The sequence below is a fragment of the Siniperca chuatsi genome, linkage group LG11 (assembly GCF_020085105.1).
Source record: "Siniperca chuatsi isolate FFG_IHB_CAS linkage group LG11, ASM2008510v1, whole genome shotgun sequence".
In the NCBI taxonomy this organism is placed as follows: domain Eukaryota; kingdom Metazoa; phylum Chordata; class Actinopteri; order Centrarchiformes; family Sinipercidae; genus Siniperca; species Siniperca chuatsi.
The window spans coordinates 13,403,137-13,424,203 of record NC_058052.1 but is presented as its reverse complement, the minus strand read 5'-3'; the positions used below and the strand labels follow the sequence as shown (position 1 = coordinate 13,424,203).

Sequence of the window (21,067 nt, the reverse complement as noted above, 5' to 3'; positions counted from 1 at the left end):
GAGATTTCCTGAAATCAACAATCATGTGCTTTGTTATGTTAAAGTAACTACAGCACAACAACCCTGTTTCTGCTCCTCTAAAAGACTGACAGTCACTGTATCATCAGCAGATTTTACAATGTGCCGATTTTCATACAGACTCTGGCAGCCATTAGTGTACAAATTATAAAGAGGGGACAAACAGCAACCCTGCGGAGAGCCAGTGAACTTTAGACTAAATACCACTTTTACACACGTCAGCCTCCCAATGACCCACAGTTATCACTATAATATCAACCATAACCAACTTTTTAGTGAGATCACTAATCAAGATAATTAATAAAATACAATTAATACAACATCATTCGTGTTCTGAATATACTCAAACCAAAGCCCAACAAAAAAAAAAACACAGGATGAGAGCCTGCTATCACTCCAAAATTGATAGACAGATCTTACAGTAAGCTCTTAAATCTAAGTTACTATTTTTTCTGATTCTGTATGACACCTATTTTGTCAATTATGATCACTTAAGAAAAACAAAAAGAGTCACTTTTCCTTTATACATGTGAATATAGCTATAATTTATTTGGCCAACTATTGATTGGGCTTTAACAAAAATGTGTATGTCAGCATACTGTTCCTGTCTCTACATACAGATGAACAGCATAAATATTTTAACACGAGTTTCAGGTAAATCGGATTATGCAGCCAAAGTACGATAAACATAATCTTCTGTACAGGTGATGCCTGTGGTGTAAATACATTCTACAACGTATAATTTTTGAGTTATTGTGTGTCCAAAAATGACTGTGAACACAGACAGAATGATACCACAATGATGACATAATGCTCTACAGACAACGGACCATGCTGATGGGGTATAAAATTATGTAATGAGAACATTGGTTTAACAAAATGAACTGGCGTTGTTCTAAAGAATTGCTTTATTTTAGCATATATTTTCACCATAGCGCTTAACTTCCATGATCTAAACACCAGCCTTGCAAAGTTGAAGTTACATTATAAACCAATCAAACCCCTGATTCATCTATCATGAATCACACCCGTAATAGCTATAAATAACGCATTCTAAGTTTACCTCGTGTTGGGTGGAAATACATTTGGCAGGAGCTGGAAGACGTTCTATGTAACCAGAGTAGGTGTAGGCCCTCCGTCTCCTCCTCCTGTGTGCTTGAGAGCCCCATATGATCTTGGCAAACGTTTCCTCACTCCCAGGTCTGTCATTACCCCTCAGAGTCCGTAGCATGTGCTCCACTGCTCCAAAGCTAACAGCCCTCCTTAACTGGCGTTGTAGCAGCTTCTTCACAAGCAGACCAGCCTTAGCTGAGGCACCTCTGGAAGTTGTGTTAACACAACGAAGCTTTCCTTCTACGGTGAACCTGTTTCTGTCACCATTTGTCTGTTCTGTGGAAAACCTTCCTGACCTGTAAGCTAACCTCTTGCCAAGAGGTTGATTACAGGGATCTCTGAGGATTAAAACTGGTACCTCTCCAACATAGACACCTCTGCTGATGCTTTGCCTGGATAGATGTTTCTCCACCTGTGATGGTTTATCCAGCTCTGCTTGGGACTCGTCTGTGTTCGCATCTGGGCCATCTTGAGGCTCTGCACTATTGCAGATGGCTTCTCTTGGAATAGCGTCACTTCCAGGACTCCTGAAAGATTTGTCAGGCTGAAAGTCCTGCGATTTCCTCTTCTTCCTCTGAAAATAGCGACGACCTTTGAGCTCTTTAGATTCGGGGTTCAGTGGAGCTTTCTTGGGGTCAACATAGAATTCTTCTTTAGGGCCTCGAACACAGCCACAGATGTTTCCCATGGCTGACAGTCATGCAGTCTCTTGCCCATTGACAGGGCTGAACTCCCAACAGCGAGCTGTTTTCAGGCAAAGTATCCAGTGAGCGCCGCTTGATCTGAAGAGCCACTATCCCAATGACAGAAAGCCATTTTCACGCTGTGCAACTAGCACACAATAAGCACTGACAGACAACCTGGCAGCCAGAAATAAAGCTTGCTCTACTCAGAGCAGAGTTGACTTTTTGCTTTCATTGACTCTCAGATACTCTCAGCTGAGAACCGGTCAGCCTCTCTCTTTTTCTCTCTCTCTCTTTCTCTCTCGCTCTCTCGCTCGCTCTCTCTCTTTCGGGTCTCTCTTCTGACACTGGAATCCTTTCTGACCTTTGAAACATTTCTCTGGCTTTGCTAATCCAGCACAAACACCATAAATGCACACACAGACATGACCCACGTGCTTGTAGCTCTCAGCTGGGCAAGAATGAAAAAGACTTGTGGAAAGACCTGTTTCGGGCTGGCTGGTCTGCTTCGTCTACACAGTAAACATGTGCACGTCAAAGCCGCCTCTTAGGTTTCCAAATATTTGTATCTGTAATGAGGGGTGAAGGGAGGACAAGGTTTAAACTGCAAGTGGATGCCCGCTGATGGCCACCTATTATGATGTGAGAAACTTTGGCTCAGCAAGTTTGGCTTCGAGTCCCAGCCGGTCAGAAAGGCTTTGAAAAACAGAACAGCATAGGTCAACGAGAGCAGCAGAAGCAGAAGCAAATCCGAGCTTGACAACAAAGTGCTTTCACTTTGTCTGTTAATCAAGCTACGCACAATGGCAGAGCCAGAGGTAGGGCTTAAGTCCAATGGTTTGAACAAACACTATTATCTGAACAGATCACCACTACCGCAGTTCACAAGAGGGCAAATGATCTGACCAGGAAGGGATTCACCATATAAAAACATTACAACAACTATATGGAAACATTGGCTGACAAAGCATGGAACAAGCCCACTGTAGAGGAATCTATCAATAATTTAATTCCATGGCAAATAGAGAAATAAGTAGTGCGTGAAAGAGTAAATATAATGCCACCACACAGCTTAACTAAAAATAACACTGTGCCACTGTGAGCTTGCAATATTTGAACGCCAATGAGGTTTCCCTGAAGGTCAAAGTCACCTGACAGACACCACAGTTCAAACTATAGTGTACTGATTACTCCGGCTGCTAATTATGGCCAGTTTATGGTCAATCTATCAAAATACTGGTATAACTGCAGTATTAGATTGTTTGTACATGTTATATAGCATTTAATATGATTTATATAGCCTTACTTAGTACAGTTCAATGAGAGTGTTTTAATAAGAGGGAATGAATGAAATAAATGAATCATGAATATGTGTTTGTGTTAAGTTAGTGACAGGACAACAGACATCACACACAGAGACAATACAATCAGGGCAAAACAAACACAAAAGACATACAAGGATAAAACACCTGATAACAGTGCATTGTCATGGTGGTGCATTGTCACCAGCTATACTAAAATAAACATTACACTCTAGTGTTCTCAACAACATGTCCCAGGTGAAAATACAGTGTGGTCACCATAGTGAAGATACAATAGTGGCAGCTTTGTGTAATGAAATCAACATCTGTAAGGAGAGTGTCTGATACACCTGAACAAAACTTCAACTGTGAAACAGTAAAGCAGCTATGAGGTAGAGAATTGAGGTCAAACGTAACAGGACACACACCCTGTCAGTACTCTCTGTTTAAGTTTAAGTTAATATAATAAAAAGTATCCTGCAGCAATAAGAAAAGCACGTACAGTATATCCCAAAAAAAAAAACTAGTCCTTTAGACAGGAACTGATCCTGGATACTTTAGGCCAAGCCAGTCATAGAAAAGCATGTAATGTAAAAACAGTGTTTGGTTTATACAAGTCAATCTGCTGTCAGCTGTGCTTATATAAACCAAAGATGCTATGACTAAAGTGCAACATTTTCTCCTTAAATGCCCTGCTCTCCTTCTAAATCAAGAAGAAACAGGCCCATTGCTGCTGGATCAACTGCTCGAGGGCTTGTGTGAGACTGACAGCAGCAGGTGTTGGCATCATCACAGACGCTACCTGTCAGCAGCATGATTGAGTCCCCCCCCCCAATTATTTCATTGAGGGCATTAGTCACACAAATGCATTCTTGTTCTAAAATAATATAATAACTCACTACCTTCTCAATCAAAGCTGCAAGTGTGAAGTGAAAGACTACTGCAATATTCATGTCGCTAACCAACATCTGAGCCAGGTGGCATGTGCCAAAGATATTAATAATCCAATGCAAGACATTCAGAGAGAGGGAGAGAAGGGGAGAGAGGGAGAAAGAAAGAGATAGTGTGAGTGAGAAGTAGTTAAAGTATGAAGTTTCTGCAAGCTGTTGGATTTTGGAGAGATACTGTAAATACTTCGATGGACACCTGGATACTCCTGGCATGCACACACAGACCAACCCACTTGACATGATTTGTATCACTCCAGCAAGTATTTCCAGAGAGAACATTTTTGAGAACACTCAGGGAGAAATATAAACTCAGCACACAAAGTCTTGAAAACAATTACAGCATTACAGCAAAGCTTTTTGTAAGTGTAACCGCACCCTAAAGCTTGGTTCTACTGATTTGTGCACAAATGTTCACATTGTAATGCTACAGATCTTTTTGTTCTGAAAAAAACTGTTGGCAAAATAGAATCTGGTTTAAATTTCATGGGTTTGCACAGACAAAACAAAGCTCTTTTCAAGTCATTTCCCTCTCTATTCAAACATGGACTCGTTATAACTGCGTGCAAGGACATTTTCCACGTCCCAATACACCCTGTGAATTCTAGGAGCTACCTGATGTTAACTTGTCAAGTTACAACTCCAGCTGAATCAAACATGAACTAAAGTGAGCCAGGTAAACACTAACATCATACAGTATATTACACTATAATCTGACAGCAGTTCCAACATTCAGCATGATGTTTGCTGCACAGCTTTGACACCTTGTGGTCAAAACTAGAAACATCCACTGGGTGGGGTGGGTGTGAACTCACCCCACCCAGTGAATTTAAAAAGCATTAATCTGGAGGGCATTTGACACGCTATTACATAAGTCAATCCCAAAACATGCCAGCATTTCTGCACGGAAATATCTTTAAACTCTACAAAGACAAAGAAAATCCTCTGCATTAAAAGATCTAAAATATGCAACACATCAACACCGAGTAGGATATAAAGATACATACAAGTTTAAAATTAACTGCCCTTATTTCAAGGGAATGAAAGTATAATAATCCAGAATAATCCAGTATCTGGGTAATAAATAATATTAATTACTTGGCTATTAAAAGCGTAAGAATTACCAAACAATAAGATGAAAACACTGACCTGAAAGTGCAGAATTATGGTCCAGATCAATCCCAGGGTCAGTTTTGGGTTACCATCTGTGATGTCATCATTCCTGATATTTACAAGTTTGACCTAATGACAGGAAACACATGATTAATATATTGCATATTTACAATATCTCTAAGTGTTCAAACCCTGTTCTTAAGTTTCTAAATGATAGAATTCACCTTTACATTTATTTGGTGTATTAATACAAGTACAAAATATGATGTGTTTTTCTCTATTTTGACTCACATGCCTGTCATTTCACAAGCACCACAAGGTGGCACAATAGTCATTATTATTATTATGTCAGGCAACACTGTTACCTTAATCACGTGGGTCTGAGGTGACAGAGAGAATGACTGCTTGCTACTAATTAAATGCTATAAACCAGCTAGGACTGTTTTATCTACCACATATCAGAGTGAAAAATTATGTGTATTTAATGAATTCACAAAAAACATGAATCAGAAAGTAGAGTCTAAACACATTCTTCTTTTAATGTAGCTATAATCCAGGAGCAGTTCATTTATTCCTCCAGCGTCAGCCTGATCATCTGTAATAACTGTTATCAATAAGCTGCAGGGGGAGATTTAAGGAAGTTTAAACAGATCGCTGTACATATATTGACTTCAGAGGACGCATGGATGTGTCTGGTATGTACTGTGGCTAAAACAATAGAACAACTCATTTGTGACCATCTATGAATCCTTTGTCTCAAATCTTACGTCACATCTGGCTACGGTTCAGCCAGGCTGTGTTCTTCATCACATCGTGGCTATGGTGGGGGAGGGGAGGCCAATCAAAGCTCTTTGAAACCCCACTGATGGGATTTGTAGTCGGCGCTCCTTAAATGCTGCTATTACTATTTGTGGCAACTGAAACGTAATTTTCATAAAGACAGATGAAAAATGCTAGGAGTCCAACAGTGTGTGACGTTGGAGAATAGGCAGTGTAATCACCACTGAGTGGGGCTGGTCCCAGTTCAATTACATGTGTGCCTTAGGCTTGCAATTTGTCTGCCTTAGTGGTCGCGAGCAAACAAATCTCTCACAATATGATGCAACTCCCAAAATACAATGTAGCTACACACATGAACTGATACATTTACGTATGCTGTTCAGCTGTAATCTTTTTTATAATTCACTATCCTGTGTGAAAATTCCTAATTAATGATGTGGACTTTCAGTTGGATACTGCTATGAATCCATGAGAGGACAGGAAAGGCAGAAACATGTGTTCACTGTATGAAGAATTTTTATCTTAACTCTGACTGCAGGCTGATTTCCAGTAGCTTCATCCGGCAGTCTAAACTTATGTTTAGGTTTATGACTGACGTGACATGTTGGCTCAAATGTATCCACCCAACACAAGGTATCCAGTCCTCAATCAAAAGTGTGACAGAACAAGAGTTTGAGAGTGTATTTGGATTGATCCCTACCTGCCGCCTCTTTAAATAATCCAGTGCTATTTGTACATTCTGGAGTCTGTGGAAGCGCATCCTCCCTCTCTCCCGAGGCTGTGGACATAAAGAGGGAAGAGGGGCCACGTATGGTAATCAGGTTATTCCCAAAATCAGAGGACAAATTCAAAAAATCATTAGTAGCATGGAGGACACAGGACATGCTTCCAGGTTCTTACCCGCTGATCTGGCGGGGTAAAGACTTAAAAGAACACACATAAAACTCTACCCACAACAAGATTAGCCATTTCTGCAGGCCCACTCAAAATCTGTGCATATACAGAACATTTTCCACCATTAGAAATGTACTCCTAATATGTAATAACAAACCAAGTAACCCTGCTAGTTAACACACATACTGACAGCTAAGTGTTCATAAAACACATTAATACATTTGGTTTGCTGTGCTGTAGACACTAAATGTAAATTTTAAAAATAATTGTTCGAGCAAGTCTCAAATCTCTTGTGGCAAATGCACGTGAACAGTCAGAGGCCACAGCATGAGGTAATGAAATGGAAAATGCGTTGAAGCCAGGATGCAGCAGCAGCAAAAGACCTGTGCTGCATTCAGCCATATTTCTTAGTTGATAATAGCTGAGAGAAGAATCCCGCTCATCTCAATAGCAAAGCAACAACATTTAATAAACCCATCTCCCACAGCTTTCAATCAGTGATACTCATTCACTTATGAAGCTCTCTTGATGCTTCAAAATAACAGAATACCCAAAAGCAGCAGATGAAAAATGTCCTGATGCTCACGTAGATTGGGAGCTCTTTGATTGTATGGCTCCATGATGGGCAAAGCTAGTGAAATGGATATAAAGACCCAAGCTTTATGGCCAATTCCTTTATAATTTATTGCATATTTTTAATACTTTTGCAAGGTCAGTGTGCCAAATGTATTGGTTTGTCAGAAGATTTGAGCATGAAGATGCCTGGGTCTTTAGATCGTGTGCACATTTCTCTGCATCATCAGTATCATCTAGTCATGTAAACAAAGATTCGGACATTATTTCCTGATCAAAAGGAGTGGCATTATGAAACATAATGTTGCATAGAAATCACAAATTTAGCAAAATTGGGAAAAGGGAAACGATACTCTATAAGCATATAGAAGAACTACAATATCTGCTAAAGCAATTATGTAAGACTACAAAAATACAAATTATACAGTGGGATTGGTTCTATACTCCTGTTAACTGGCCACAACACGCTCTGAATTAGTTTGTAACAGGGGGTGGGGGGGCAAGCCACACGTACCCCCTTATCATCATCCACCGTGTCTCCATGCTGCTCAACTGTGCATGCTTCTGTCCCACTCACCAACCGCAATGTCTTCAGAAAATCACGCTCCCTTGGCTTATCACCGAAAAGGCAAAACATGGGGAAGAAAGGAAGACATGGACACACATGGCGGCCAATTCAAAGGAAGTTAGACAATGGACAGAAACCAATTAAAGAGTGGAGAACAGAGGATGGGGGGAAGTAGAAAGGAAACAGGATGGAAACAGAAAATAGATAGCTACTTAAAGGATGATAGTTAGTCACACTGGAGAGGGAGTAACTGCTGGGGCTCCTTGCACAGGAATACATGCAGTTTTAATACAGTAAACGACATTACAGCATGATAACATTAAGGAACTCAGGACTGCACAAAGACTATATCAACATACTTCAATATAAGATGAAAGAATGACATGTTAACAGAGAAATTAAATAATACTGCAAGTAGCCTGCTGGATAACATGCAGCACTTTAGTAGCCACTGTCTACTACAGCTGTGCAGCTCTGTGCTCTATATATGAGGGATTAGACACAGAAACATACTGGACTATACAGAGTGAGTCCTTATGATTTCTCCATGAACAAAGTTAAAAAATACCTTATACTGCCATAACAACGCCACAAACCGAAGACTGAAAATCATGACAGTTCTCTATTTTTGGTTAAAATAACGTGTGATTCGTTTACTTGCAATATTACAGAGTAACCAAAGAAGCTATTATTACTGTATTTCATTATTATATAAAAATTGACTTTCATTTCATTTTGTTTCTTTCTACATTTCTACAAATAAATTTAGACTATAAGATACCACAATTTCCCGTTTCTTGAACTTTTTGGTTGAATAACAGCTGGAAAGTAACCTATTGGGTACCTGGATTAACACAGTACAAGTACACTTTCCTATTTGTGAAAGGTTTTGGCTACTTAGCATCTCAAAAAAAATTCCACAGCTGGAAACATTCACTTTCTAGTTCATTTCCTGGTTATTCCAAGTTTTGACTGAGTGGAAATCGATTATATATTATTATAATCGATTTTGTTTTCATTGTAAGCTTTTATTGTCTATCTTTTCATATGTAGCATCATTTCACTTGTTTTCTGATCTATATAATTGGCTTATTTTGCCTTTTCTTGTTTTGATACTGTGTGATTTTAAATTGGACCCCAGGAAGACTAGTGACCACTTTGAGGAAGCTAATAAGGATCTAAATAAGGAATAACGAATGAAGTAAGCCTTTGGCAGTTAGTGCGTTAATAAAGGCTAGTTAGCAAAATAAACTTTGTTGGAAACTCCAGCCAGAGAACTAGCTTTCCCACTTTCTAGCTTTTCCTTGATATGATACATTTTGTTGACTGAAAGACACCAACCTTTGGTGGGTAATTACCCTATTTAATATCCCACTCAAGTATGTTGCTACTCGAGCACTACTACTACTGTGGCACAAAGCGCCACCCTGACTGTAGCCAAATAAAACACATATATACAGTATGTAAAGCATGGCATACTGTACCACCAATTTCATATGACTTACATCCAGTAGCACAGAACAACTAATCACAATGATGACCACATCAGTCACTTTCCTAGATATCCCAGAATAGATAATAATAATAAGGAAAAAGAAACAAAACAAGAAAATAGTCTTTTGATGTGATAAAAACCTGCATGCAAGTCACAAAAAGATGTGACTTTATGAGTGGGTTTGGGTGGATTCAAAATCACAGAAGATCTGATTGCAGACCATCAAATCCCAGGATTCCCTCCTATCATCAATTACATTACAAGGGCAAGTGAATCAGTCATGCAAAGGTGTGATAGATAAGAGGAATAAGTTTCTCAGTTTCCTTATTGATGTCTAATGACAATTTGAATGATTCGTGATTTCATAAGACTGATTTAAATAGAAATTGCTCTAACAAAGAACTCAATAGAATGTTTTGAGTTTCTCTTCATCTCTTTAAGAAACACTGACCTTGAAAATTACAATAACAGAAAAACGTTAACTCACCAATGTGTCTCCAGACAAAACCTCCAGCAGTGAGATCAGGTTATGTCCATCTCGTAAGTCTTCATACAGGTCATTTATATGCTTCCGTACCTACAGACATGAGGACAAAAGCAAATTGTGAGCAAACTGCAAATATCATATTGTTATTACACAACTGTTCATTGATGACTGTTCCTTATAACAAATATAATTAGACAACTACTGTACGTGTAATCAGAATTGGTGTTGTTTTGAAATCTCTGACCGCAGTTATTGAACCATAATAATTTCAATTTCTAAAGAACAGATCTTTGAGGATTATACCAGCTACCATGAAAGTCTCCCGCATTCTACAACTCAACCACTGCCTTTGATGTTTCTTCCTTATACTATTCAATCACCTTGGTGTTCAGTTTCAGTTTAAGCCCAGTTTTAGAAAAACCTGTTTTAGTTCACATTTTACAACAACCTTGTTTTTGTTTTGTTTCCTCAAAGTTCCCTCTAAACTGAAATGAATGTAGCATAAAACACTATGAATAATAGCTTGAGCAGGCATCATTGTGACACCTTATCTAAGTACTTGAGTGAGGTACTTTACAACTCTGGTCCAAGGCTTCCTCCTTCCAGCAGGCCCATCTCTCCTTCCTGTCCTAAATACCGTCCCTCTGAAATCACCCTGCTGGCCGCTGACCTGCTTTCACACAGGGCTTTCAGCACTGTAATCCCAGATAGCAGCCACAGCTGTGTAGCCAAAATAGACCTGCACCTTTATGTTATTGGGTAAGCCAAGCAGATCCCAAACTATTACTCAGCACCTCTGATTTCTCATGGACCATGTGTGAGGCCTACTGAAACAGACCTTACAATAATTTAACGAGACCTGAAATCTGGCTGTCAAACATGAAATAAAATGCAAACATTCCAATTAAACCATTAACTCACTAACTTGTTTTTATACACATGTTGCTGTTACTCTCTGCAGCTTCATTGCAGGTGTCATGTTTTATTGCAGTACTATAGACATAAAATATTATTTTCTTCTGCCATTGTGACAAAGTTTACATAATGTGTCTCTCATGAAACACTGTGAGCTGTAGCTGGCACTTCCTGAAGACACAACTGGAACCAGCTTCATAGGGCCTCATGCATCCTTCTAATGATCTTCATATTGGAAATAAGAAATACATTCCTGTTTGAAAACATCACATGCAAATGATCACCAGTGAATGCTAACGTCAGCATGCAAGCATGCTCAAAATGACAATGCTAACATGCTAATGTTTAGCAGGTGTAATGTTTACCATATTTACAATCTTAGTTTAGTGTGTTAGCATGCTAACATTTGATAATTAGCACTAAACACAAAGTACAGCTGAGGCTGATGGGAATATCATTAGTTTTGCAGGTATTTGATCATGAACCAAAGTATTGAATTTAAATTTTGATGATGATGATGTTGTTAGATGCAAAGTCAGGGGATCACCAAAGTTATTACAATTCATCCTGATGGGGACATAAATGGGTGTACCAAATTTCAAGATAATCCATCCAATAGTTGTTGAGACAATTGTCACAAACCACAACTGTCAACCTCATGGTGACATTAAAGAAAAAGTCGAGGGATCATCAAAGTCTGGGATTCATTGTCTGGGAACCATGAATGTCCGTACAAAATGTTGGGCCAATCCATCCAGTTGATGTTGAGATATTTCACTGGATAAGTGAAAACTCTGACCTGCTGGTGAAGCTAGAGGCATCACCAGAGTCAGCAGGATTCGTCCTTTGGAGGCCATGAATGTCTGTACAAAAGTTGAATGGCAACCCATCCAATAGCTGTTGAGATATTTCAGTGTGGACCAAAGTGGTGGACCGACCCACTGACCAACACTACCATCCGGGACCCACACCGCTAGCGTAGCTAAAAATTGTATATGCTTCACACCACTGCTGTCCATGTTTCAAAGCATACAATTAGTTTTGGATTGATTTCCTATCTTCTATTTATTTCAATATGGTCTGAAAACTGACTTGCATAGACTTGAAGATACAAGTCTTGCTTGAGATAAAAAATTAAAATATCAGATTTTTGTTTGTTTGATGTTTTTTTCCAGTAAATTTACTGTCATGTGGTTCTGCATTTGCAAGAATGGACTTTCTGAAAACTCCCCTTCCTGAGACAGCTTATGCCAAAACAACTGAACTTTTGTCATTACTTTTGTTGTTCATTTGGACACTGATTTTATTTATATTTGAGTACTAAGTGTTAAAATGTTTATGTTACTTCTGCCATATTTACTGCTGCTAATTTTTATCTGGCAAGTCACTGGCTCCTTGGATGATATCCGATTTACAGGATTCATGGCATCAACTAATGTACCACTAATGCATGAACCTTGTAAAGTATAACATTAAACATGATTCCCAGATAGTGATTCATTTTTACAAAGGCAAATTAAATGAGACGAGCCAGTGCTTGTCTGTCTGCTAAAGTGTTTCATTAAATTCCACAGACAGATGAAACGCCACAGTAAGCGATTCAAATCCTCAGTCAACAAAAGACAACCTGTTGCTGCAGCGGTGCAACAGCACGTCATGCTAAATGACTTTTAACAAGCTTTAATAATATCTGGGGAGGAATGTTAGCATGTTAGGACCTAACATGGAGAGTGTTAATTGTTATTACTGCCAATACTTCTCTAATGGATTGTTTATGTTAGAGGAAAATGGTTTGCAGATTGTTCTGGAAAAGGAAATGTCAGAATTTTACTATTATTTAGGTTTCACCACTGTATTTATGAATATAGTTTCCATATGAACACATGGGACACAAGTGAGCTTTTTACATCAGTTTTACATACAGAAATTCTAAATTTGACATGATAACAGAAAGGGGAAAAACATGGCAAACATCACACATTAGTTCTTACCTTCATCAGATGCTGATTTATCCATTTTGTAAATGTCTTCTTTTGCACTCTGTCTCTTTCATCTGAGGAAGAGAGAGAAAAGAAAAAGACATCCTGTAAATTTTTTCACATTATAAAGCAATCATCATAGAGGTGTTTGAGCAACACAAATCTCTTTTAAAGAAGGCTGTCATTAGAGAAGCCTAATTCTGCTGTGTATAAGTCTGTAATGTAGCCAAGGTAGGTTGTATTATGTTTAGTGGTAACTCACTTAAGTTTCAAAGCATTTAGCAGTCATAGCTTAATCTTTTGCTTCCTGTTGTCAGTGTGTAATGTTATTTTGGGATTTATAGTTTAAATGAAAGTGATGTGACTACTAGTCCCAGTGGCTAAAAAGAAGGATATAATTTCCCAGAGGCTGAAATGGCATTACTCTCTCCTGCATACTCTTGACCAAATTATGTTTTTTGTTTCCCATTACCATAGCAACTAGACTTCCTTCAGCCTGTGACATAAGTGAAAGCAGGACGCAAATGGATGCAATTAAAAAGTAAAAGTAAACTGATTATATACTTCATATATGTTTTCTCAAAATCAATTCCTTTCTTGTAGTAGTATAATATAGAAAAAGAACAACTACACTTATGTGTTATTATGTTTTCTTGTCAACATTATTAACTTGTATTTTTCGTTGCTGTATTTTTTCTTAAGATTGTCGTCTATCCGGTGTCAGAGCAGAGCTGAATTCAGGCCAGTCACCACAGCCATGACTCATTTCACTGCTTCCACGTCTCCCAGTCTCCCAGACACAATTCCTCTAACTTATCCTCAGTGAACACCAAAAAACTCACATGTACAATCGATAACATTAACAACAATCTGCCAGCCATGTCACATTTACTCCACTGCTCCATTTTTCCACAACAACACTGTGGAAGATTAGTATTTTCCTGAACTTTGACCACAGGACTAACAACACTGATATCCTCCGCCCTTTAATAATCCTCAGTGCAGATTACAAAATAATGTTTGCTCAAGGACATTTTACCTACATTAGTAATGAGCAAGTACAGACATGACTAATCTTTCAAGGAAATGACAAGAAGCAGTAAGATAAATACTGACCCATGCAGCACATAAGAGCTACCAGGTGAGCTCTATGATCCCTCTCTGTCTTAAGCAGGGACTTCATCCTCTGCACAAGCTCCTGAGGGCTGTCGAGAGGGTCGTGGTTCAGGTAGACGGATGCCATGTGAATAAGCGACTGAGGAAGCAGTAACAGTCTCCCTCTTCTTGCCGTCTGCCTACCAGCCTCCAGGGCAGCCGTGACTCTCTTTCTCATCAAGCAACCAGAACGAGTCCTGTCAGGTTTTCCATGGCTACTCACTATTTTGAGTTTCCACGCGGTTCAGTGTTTATCTAGCAGCAGCACTCAAAACCACAGAAGAAATCAATGCTTTTTAAGAAGAAAAGTTCCTTGTCAACGTTTTTCCGGATGGTTCCAACTTACTACGGCAGGAAACAACCAGTTTATTTAAGCTGCAATTTAAGAGCAATGTACCATCATTTCTGATGACAGCATGCACCACTTTATTATTGCAATGATACAACATGAAAAATACCAAAAAGGACGAGCAATCTTTCCATGGAAGTTGTTCAGTTCAGAGTATTCTGTGGAATACATTTGTTTTCTTATCATTCTGAGCATACTGGTTACATAAGACACTTATAGAAAATGAAAGTGCTCCTGCCCTAAGATATGGGCATTCAGTTAAGCAAAAATCAGTGTTTCAAGTTTTCAGGCTAAAGTAATATCTTCTTGCAAGCCTTGGATCTCACAAAGTGTGCCACTCTGTCATATTAAAGGACAGACAACGCTCAGCGGACATAATATGTCTGTAAGATGAACAAATAACATTATCTCAGCTCTTAATAACATTATGTTCCATGCATTTGAAGTTTGTGGCATAAAAAAGCTGACATTGGTCATTGTAACACTGTAGGCTTTTGAATTATCATAAAGCCTGAAACATGCATTTCCAGGATAATGAGGGTACCTTAAGAGCCCTGCAACTATACTCTCTGCAGATTCTTACATTTAGTTCATCTAAAAATAGTGCATGTGTAAAAGCTGCTGAGAATTGGAAAGTGGGTTGGTCTGACAATTATTTTGTATGATGGTCTACACAAGGCCTGACATGAAGCCAAACATCAGTCTATCAAATCAGAGTCTGACTAAAACAACATTATCAATAAAAGAATCCTAAATAATAAGGGAAATAGTCTGTCTCCATATTGAAAGAGTGATGCAGTGAGATACATTTAGCAGCAGTACTGCTGTGTCATTGCTGATGTATCTGTCCCTGTGACTCCACAGCTGAGAAATAAAGCAGTGCAGCCTGCAGTAGGACACCAATTTGGTCAGTAATGCCCATATCTAAGCTCTTTGCTGCATAATATATAAACCTCTCCTGAGAAACTCATTAATATAGATTGGCTGAGCAAGTATTCCAGGAAACTCTCCAGCTCAAAGCAAAGGCCAGGAGCTGAACCAGCTATCAGAAAATGTCAGCAGCAGGCTACTGTACTTCACATATTGCATGATTACTGATAACAGGCATGCTTAATGGACTAAACCAGTTTTCATCATCTCTGCCCTTCATGTTAATGTGCTATAATACTAGCAGTATAAACAGAGGCAGAACTAGGTAGCAGGTTTGAATATACTATGAGATAAATTATTTCTGTACCTGTGCTTCCCAAAAGATAAAGGCATGTTTAATAGTATAGTGCCCTCTTGAGGATCTTATCAGAATAAAAAGTAAGCATGAACTCTGGTTTGGTATCAGTCCAAAAGACATTAAATTCTCCCAACATTAAAACAGTAGTCGTACATTATTTGGCCATAACATGAAAGCAGCAGTAAAGATTAGTAACAGTCCGATATCGAACAGAAAACAAACTCTCTGTCCCTGTAACAATAACAATGACATAATGTTGGATTAAATATGATCATAAACTCATTCTCCTGAGGTTGCACAAATTTATCAGCTCAATCAATCTCATTCTACTTATCACATCTAATAAATTCTGTGTTTATACTACTTGGAATTTCACACCTTTTACCAGTTTCACACATAACTTCTTAGCTATGTATAACTGTTACTGTGCAATATTACGGCTGATCATGCATGACATGTATTTTATTTATTACTGAAAAGCTACATCACTATCTTGTCTCATTTATGTTTGTTTCATACGCCTAACAAAATGCATTTCTCATACAGCCACACCAAATTACCCATTCAGTTTCACATCCCTGTGAAGGTAATGCAGTTAACTGCAAGTTTAACACAAAACTCATAGGGCAAATTAAACAGTGACTGAGTAACCAACTTTTTTGGCTCCATTATGATACTGATTGCTAATAATAACATTAACACATCATGTTACACTTGATTACAGTAAATGTATGATGTTTATTTCATTGTGAAGGGTTGCTTATAATGTGAAAAGCCTCCAAATTGTGACAACTGACGACAACTAGAGCTACACACAGTAAGTAATTTTACAGAAAACACTCAGATTTACCATAATGCTTTTAGTATTTGGAAATAACTCACAAATATTCTTTTTGATGTTTCGATATTCTCATTTTAAATTCAGATAATTTAGATGATTCACATACACCAGAGGTCTGGGAACAGCTTAGAAATGTATTAACCAACAGCTTGTGACCTTTGACTTTAATGGGTTGATGTTTGAAGGATCACGAAAGCCTGACTAACCACCTTTCTCTCATGTTACATTTGAATATCTTGACATTTTGAACTGTCTAGAAAAATTAGATTAAAGCCTCCGTCAGAAGTGCAAATTTACACGATGATAGGAAGTTAAACGCGTAGTAATTCAGTAGTAATTATTATTTACTGTGCAGTCCTCTGTAAGTATTTGCAGAGTATATGAGCATACTAAAGAGTATTGCTTTATTTAACAATGACAGCAAACAACACTGAAAATCATTACACACAGTAGCCATTCTTGTATAAAAGTCGAAGATGTGCACACTGTTTTGTGGCCTGCATGTACTCTGACTACAGTCTGAGCCCAGTGTTAGCCCTGAGTCCACCACAGCATTCAAACAGACAGCCATAGAGCTCCTGAGACACTTATTTGTAGACCTCAGCAAAGCACATGTGCATGGCTATAAATAGCTACAACCCTAAACCATGCTGCCCCTGCAACTGCCGGCCACATAATCTGTGCCACTTAGGCGACGTCCTTCATTTCCTTACATACAACAAAGATGACTGAAGTAAATGCTGGTGGTAGAGTTGAATTTGTAGTAGAGTTGACTTTTATGCATTTGTGGATAGGGCTTGAAGTCTGTTTCCTTGTCTCATTCTTTGGTTTGTGAACGTTTATTAGAGCAGAATATGTTTATTGAATTTACATACTCAAAAACTAGAGATTCAAAACACTGGTTGTGCATCTGCATGAATGATTACTAGTGATTAGTTACTAAACTACACACAACCAGACTTTTGGAAATGGAACCAGCAGCAGAACAGTCTACAGCACTTCACATTGATCTTTCATTACTAGATTGTCTCAAGCTTCTTTGAACAAGAAAACAGATAAATTGTTATTTTCCCGAGAATGTTTGGCACAGGGGGCCGGTGACACCCTTTGGCATCTTGTTACGTCAGGGTGCTTAAAATATCCTCACATTCTGAGCAGAGTCAAAAAGTCCTAGCAATCAAAATCCAGCCTGTGTAATCCTCTTGACATCGTATGGGAGGGAAATCAAAACAGACGTAAAGACTAAACTGAAAAGCCCTCAACCTTCCAGCCTATGACAAGGACTCGCTAAACATTCTTGCTGATCAGCTCTCCTTTCACATCTCTTGTGTCACAACCAGCTCAGTAAGCAAAGGCATGTGTACCTTAGCTTTGTTTTGAGTTCAAGGCTATGTGTTGCATAGCAGTGGCAGAGATTTTGAAATACAGGTCTATTTCACTGTGTGTTTTGATAGAATAACTGAAATTGCACCCTTAAAAAACAACAATGACATTACATGAATCATTGAAACCATCATTAAAGTGAGTCTCCTGCACAGCAGTGTAATATCTGATTCTGGTCACAAACAGGCAATATAAAAAATATCCAAGGTTTGCTGCACGCACCCAAAAGCTAACTGCAGACCCACGTAATGCTTCATTAGGATGAACAGCATGCGAAACACTCTTCCAGTACTTGTGAGAATGCTCAAATTAATTAATTTTGTTAAGTTGGTCTAGATCTAAGCTTTGATGTGTCACGTGCCTTTTTCATTTAGAACCCAAATTATGTTTCGTAACAAGACTAAAGTCTACAACCATGCTAGCTGCTCTGTGAGGCTGCACTTAGGCACAGAAATGCTTTGAGCTAAATGCTAACGTCAGCATGCTAACATGCTCACAGTGACAATGCTAAGATGCAGATGTTTAGCAGGTATAATGTTTACCATTTTAACCATCTGAGTTTGTTTAGCTTGTTAGCATGCTAACATTTGCTAATTAACAGTAAACACAAAGTACAGCTAAGTACTAAGAAGTTTTGCGGGTATTTTGTCGTAAACTAAAGTATCGGACAAATTAAAATTTTGACCTGATGATGGAAAGTGAAAGTGATTGCCAAAGTCATTAGAATACATCATCTGAGCACCATGGATATCTGTACCAAATGTCTCGGCAATCCATCCAATAGCTGTTGAAATTCAGTCTGGACCAAAGTATTGGACTGACCAACAAACCGACATTGCCATCCCTTAAGCCGGTAGCATGGCTAAAAATTGTCTGTTGCAACTTACAGCAACCTAAAATGCTAATATTGAACAGTTTGTCCTTGTCACACCGGTCACACTGGTGGTTTTTAAGGGTTTAATGTACATTATCCATTATAACAGAGACCCACAGGAGTGATGACTCAGCACAAAATGTCTTCCACTACATTTTAGTAACCATATTGTCAACATGGTATCTGGATGGGTGGTAAACAAAAATACAAGTGCAACGATTAGGGCGAATACTTGAAGATACATTTTTGTCATTCTTTGTAAGTGAGAATACTACAGTCAGTCAGTCTTCTCAGAAGGGCAGGGCAGCGTCTGAAATATGTGACTGGAACAGGTCAGTAATTGAAGCAGGTTGCCAAGCCTTTAAAGCGGCCTTTCCAGCCAGTCAGTTAAGACACAGCAAAGAAGAAACCAAGAAAACGGCTACAATGTCTGAGCATCTATGCAGAGATTATTATTATCTTGTCTACAGCGCCTTTCTGCAACGTGCTCCTGAGGAAGTAGGCACCATATACATTGAAAAGGCGTAGTATGAGCCACTGCTGCACACCGTTTTCAGCATTCTCCTCCTATCAACATTATTTTCCTCAACTTCAAGCTAAATTACAGCAAACTGTGGCTTATGCAAACAAAATAAATAAAATGAAAGTAGTGCACAGGCCACTATGTAACTGCAATAGTGACAGAATATATACATAGTGACAAATTTTGTGACTAATTTGTTTAATGTGTAGTGCAATCTAGAGGTGTAATAATGTTACTGACATTTGTAACATTAAGTTTCAGGTTGTTAAGATGTAATACTCAATATCCACATTAGGGAAGCTGAAATATTGTATGACCCTCAATAAAAAGCAAATGGAGGATGAAGGTGAAGCTGGCAAAGTGCCCTTAGGCATGAGCTAACACTACAAATGCACTCAGCAAAGTCAAGGAGAGGAAAGGATGAAGCATTAATGAAAGCTAATGGGACATACATACACACACACACTTGCAAACATGAACACACACACAGTTTAGCAACTGTGTGTGTGTTCACACTCCAATACTAGCCTCCATATGTGCAACAGCTGCAACTGCCACATCTGAGTGAGTATTAACATTAACAGATTTCTATTTTGAAAAAACAGTAATGATTGCTTAAGACTGCCAAAATACAAACACACATTTTACAGACACCCACTTTAAATAAAACAAAATGCAGTAAAAGTTTATGACGTTTTTTTCAATGTCATCCTTGATAAAGTTACACTTTTCAGACATGTTGAATTATTTTGGAGCAGTTCCACTCTCAACATATGCATAACAAATGAGCTAACAAATACTGAGAGGAGCTACTTTGAGAATTCATGACCACTGACGAGCCCAATTCAGATATCGAAGTGGAATCATCTTAAATTCAGAACCTTATTAGTCACTAAACATTGATGACAGTCACATTATCAATTGGAAACAGATCTGAGAGTAGTTTAAGGTACTTTTGGCCACTGGCAATAGCATTTTGGACAACCATATACCGTATAGCAATGGTTTCAGAACGACAGCTTTAGAGTCTACACAAAAACAAATGAAGCTACTCAATTCCTGGCCACCTATGAAATAGTGGAGAAATCTGTTTTCCTTCCTGCTAGTATGGGATTACTTCCCAGCATCTGCTGCATTCAAAAAGAGAAGGGTGGTGCTGCTCGGGAGAGAGAGGAAAGGCTGTAGAGCATGAGTCAGGGGTGGGACAGAGACGCACAAGATGAGCTCATGTAAGAGGAGCTAAGCAAGGCTGTGGAATGAGCTTCAGTCATGCTGGTCTTCCCATCACCATGACAGCATATAAATACAACATTTAGAAATACAGCAGTGAGCTGGCATCACACTCAGACACAGATATAACACAACTGCATTAAAGTTATATTTCATATAACTTCCTAAACAATACATGAAGAATATTAATCGAATGTATTCCAGAAGGACAGTGCATGCATATCTCTAAATGATAAATCTAAGAATAATACATGATTAAAGACTAAATAAAACAGACATATTTCTGTAACTAAAGACTGATGGAGCGGTAAAAAGCTTTCTGAGAGCTCTGCTGGTTTGGATTACACCGCCCATTTTAAATTAAGTCTATTGATTAGATGAAGGGCTTGGCCACAAGACTATTATGTTTTAGCATAAGTATAGTGTACTGTGTATTTACTGTAGAGGGATTTAATTTTTTAACATTTTATTTTCTACATACAACCGTGTCAAACTGACCAACAATCAGATATTACATTTCTCATTGCAGTTATAAACTGACATAATGATCTGAGAAAACGAAGGTGAAACCAGTAAAACGAAACCACGAGCAGCAGAATGAGGTTTCCTGCTAGATAT

At 38.5% G+C, this 21,067-nt stretch overlaps 1 protein-coding gene across 24 annotated transcripts in view; it reads right to left on the bottom strand.

Moving 5' to 3' along the window:
• Window positions 1-21,067, bottom strand: part of dst (dystonin) — a 104,165-nt gene that overhangs the window by 71,262 nt on the left and 11,836 nt on the right. For 17 of the 24 annotated variants that reach the window (XM_044212976.1, XM_044212956.1, XM_044212961.1 and 14 more), the window contains 5 exons: window positions 12,879-12,940; window positions 9,973-10,062; window positions 7,937-8,035; window positions 6,656-6,733; window positions 5,212-5,304 (listed from right to left, as the gene is read on the bottom strand). In XM_044212976.1, the coding sequence (XP_044068911.1) occupies window positions 5,212-5,304; window positions 6,656-6,733; window positions 7,937-8,035; window positions 9,973-10,062; window positions 12,879-12,940 (422 nt within the window). Of the gene's footprint in view, window positions 1-1,081; window positions 2,238-5,211; window positions 5,305-6,655; window positions 6,734-7,936; window positions 8,036-9,972; window positions 10,063-12,878; window positions 12,941-13,982; window positions 14,125-21,067 lie in introns of those variants that run through there. The other 7 variants (XM_044212960.1, XM_044212980.1, XM_044212978.1 and 4 more) reach the window with 3 other exon arrangements.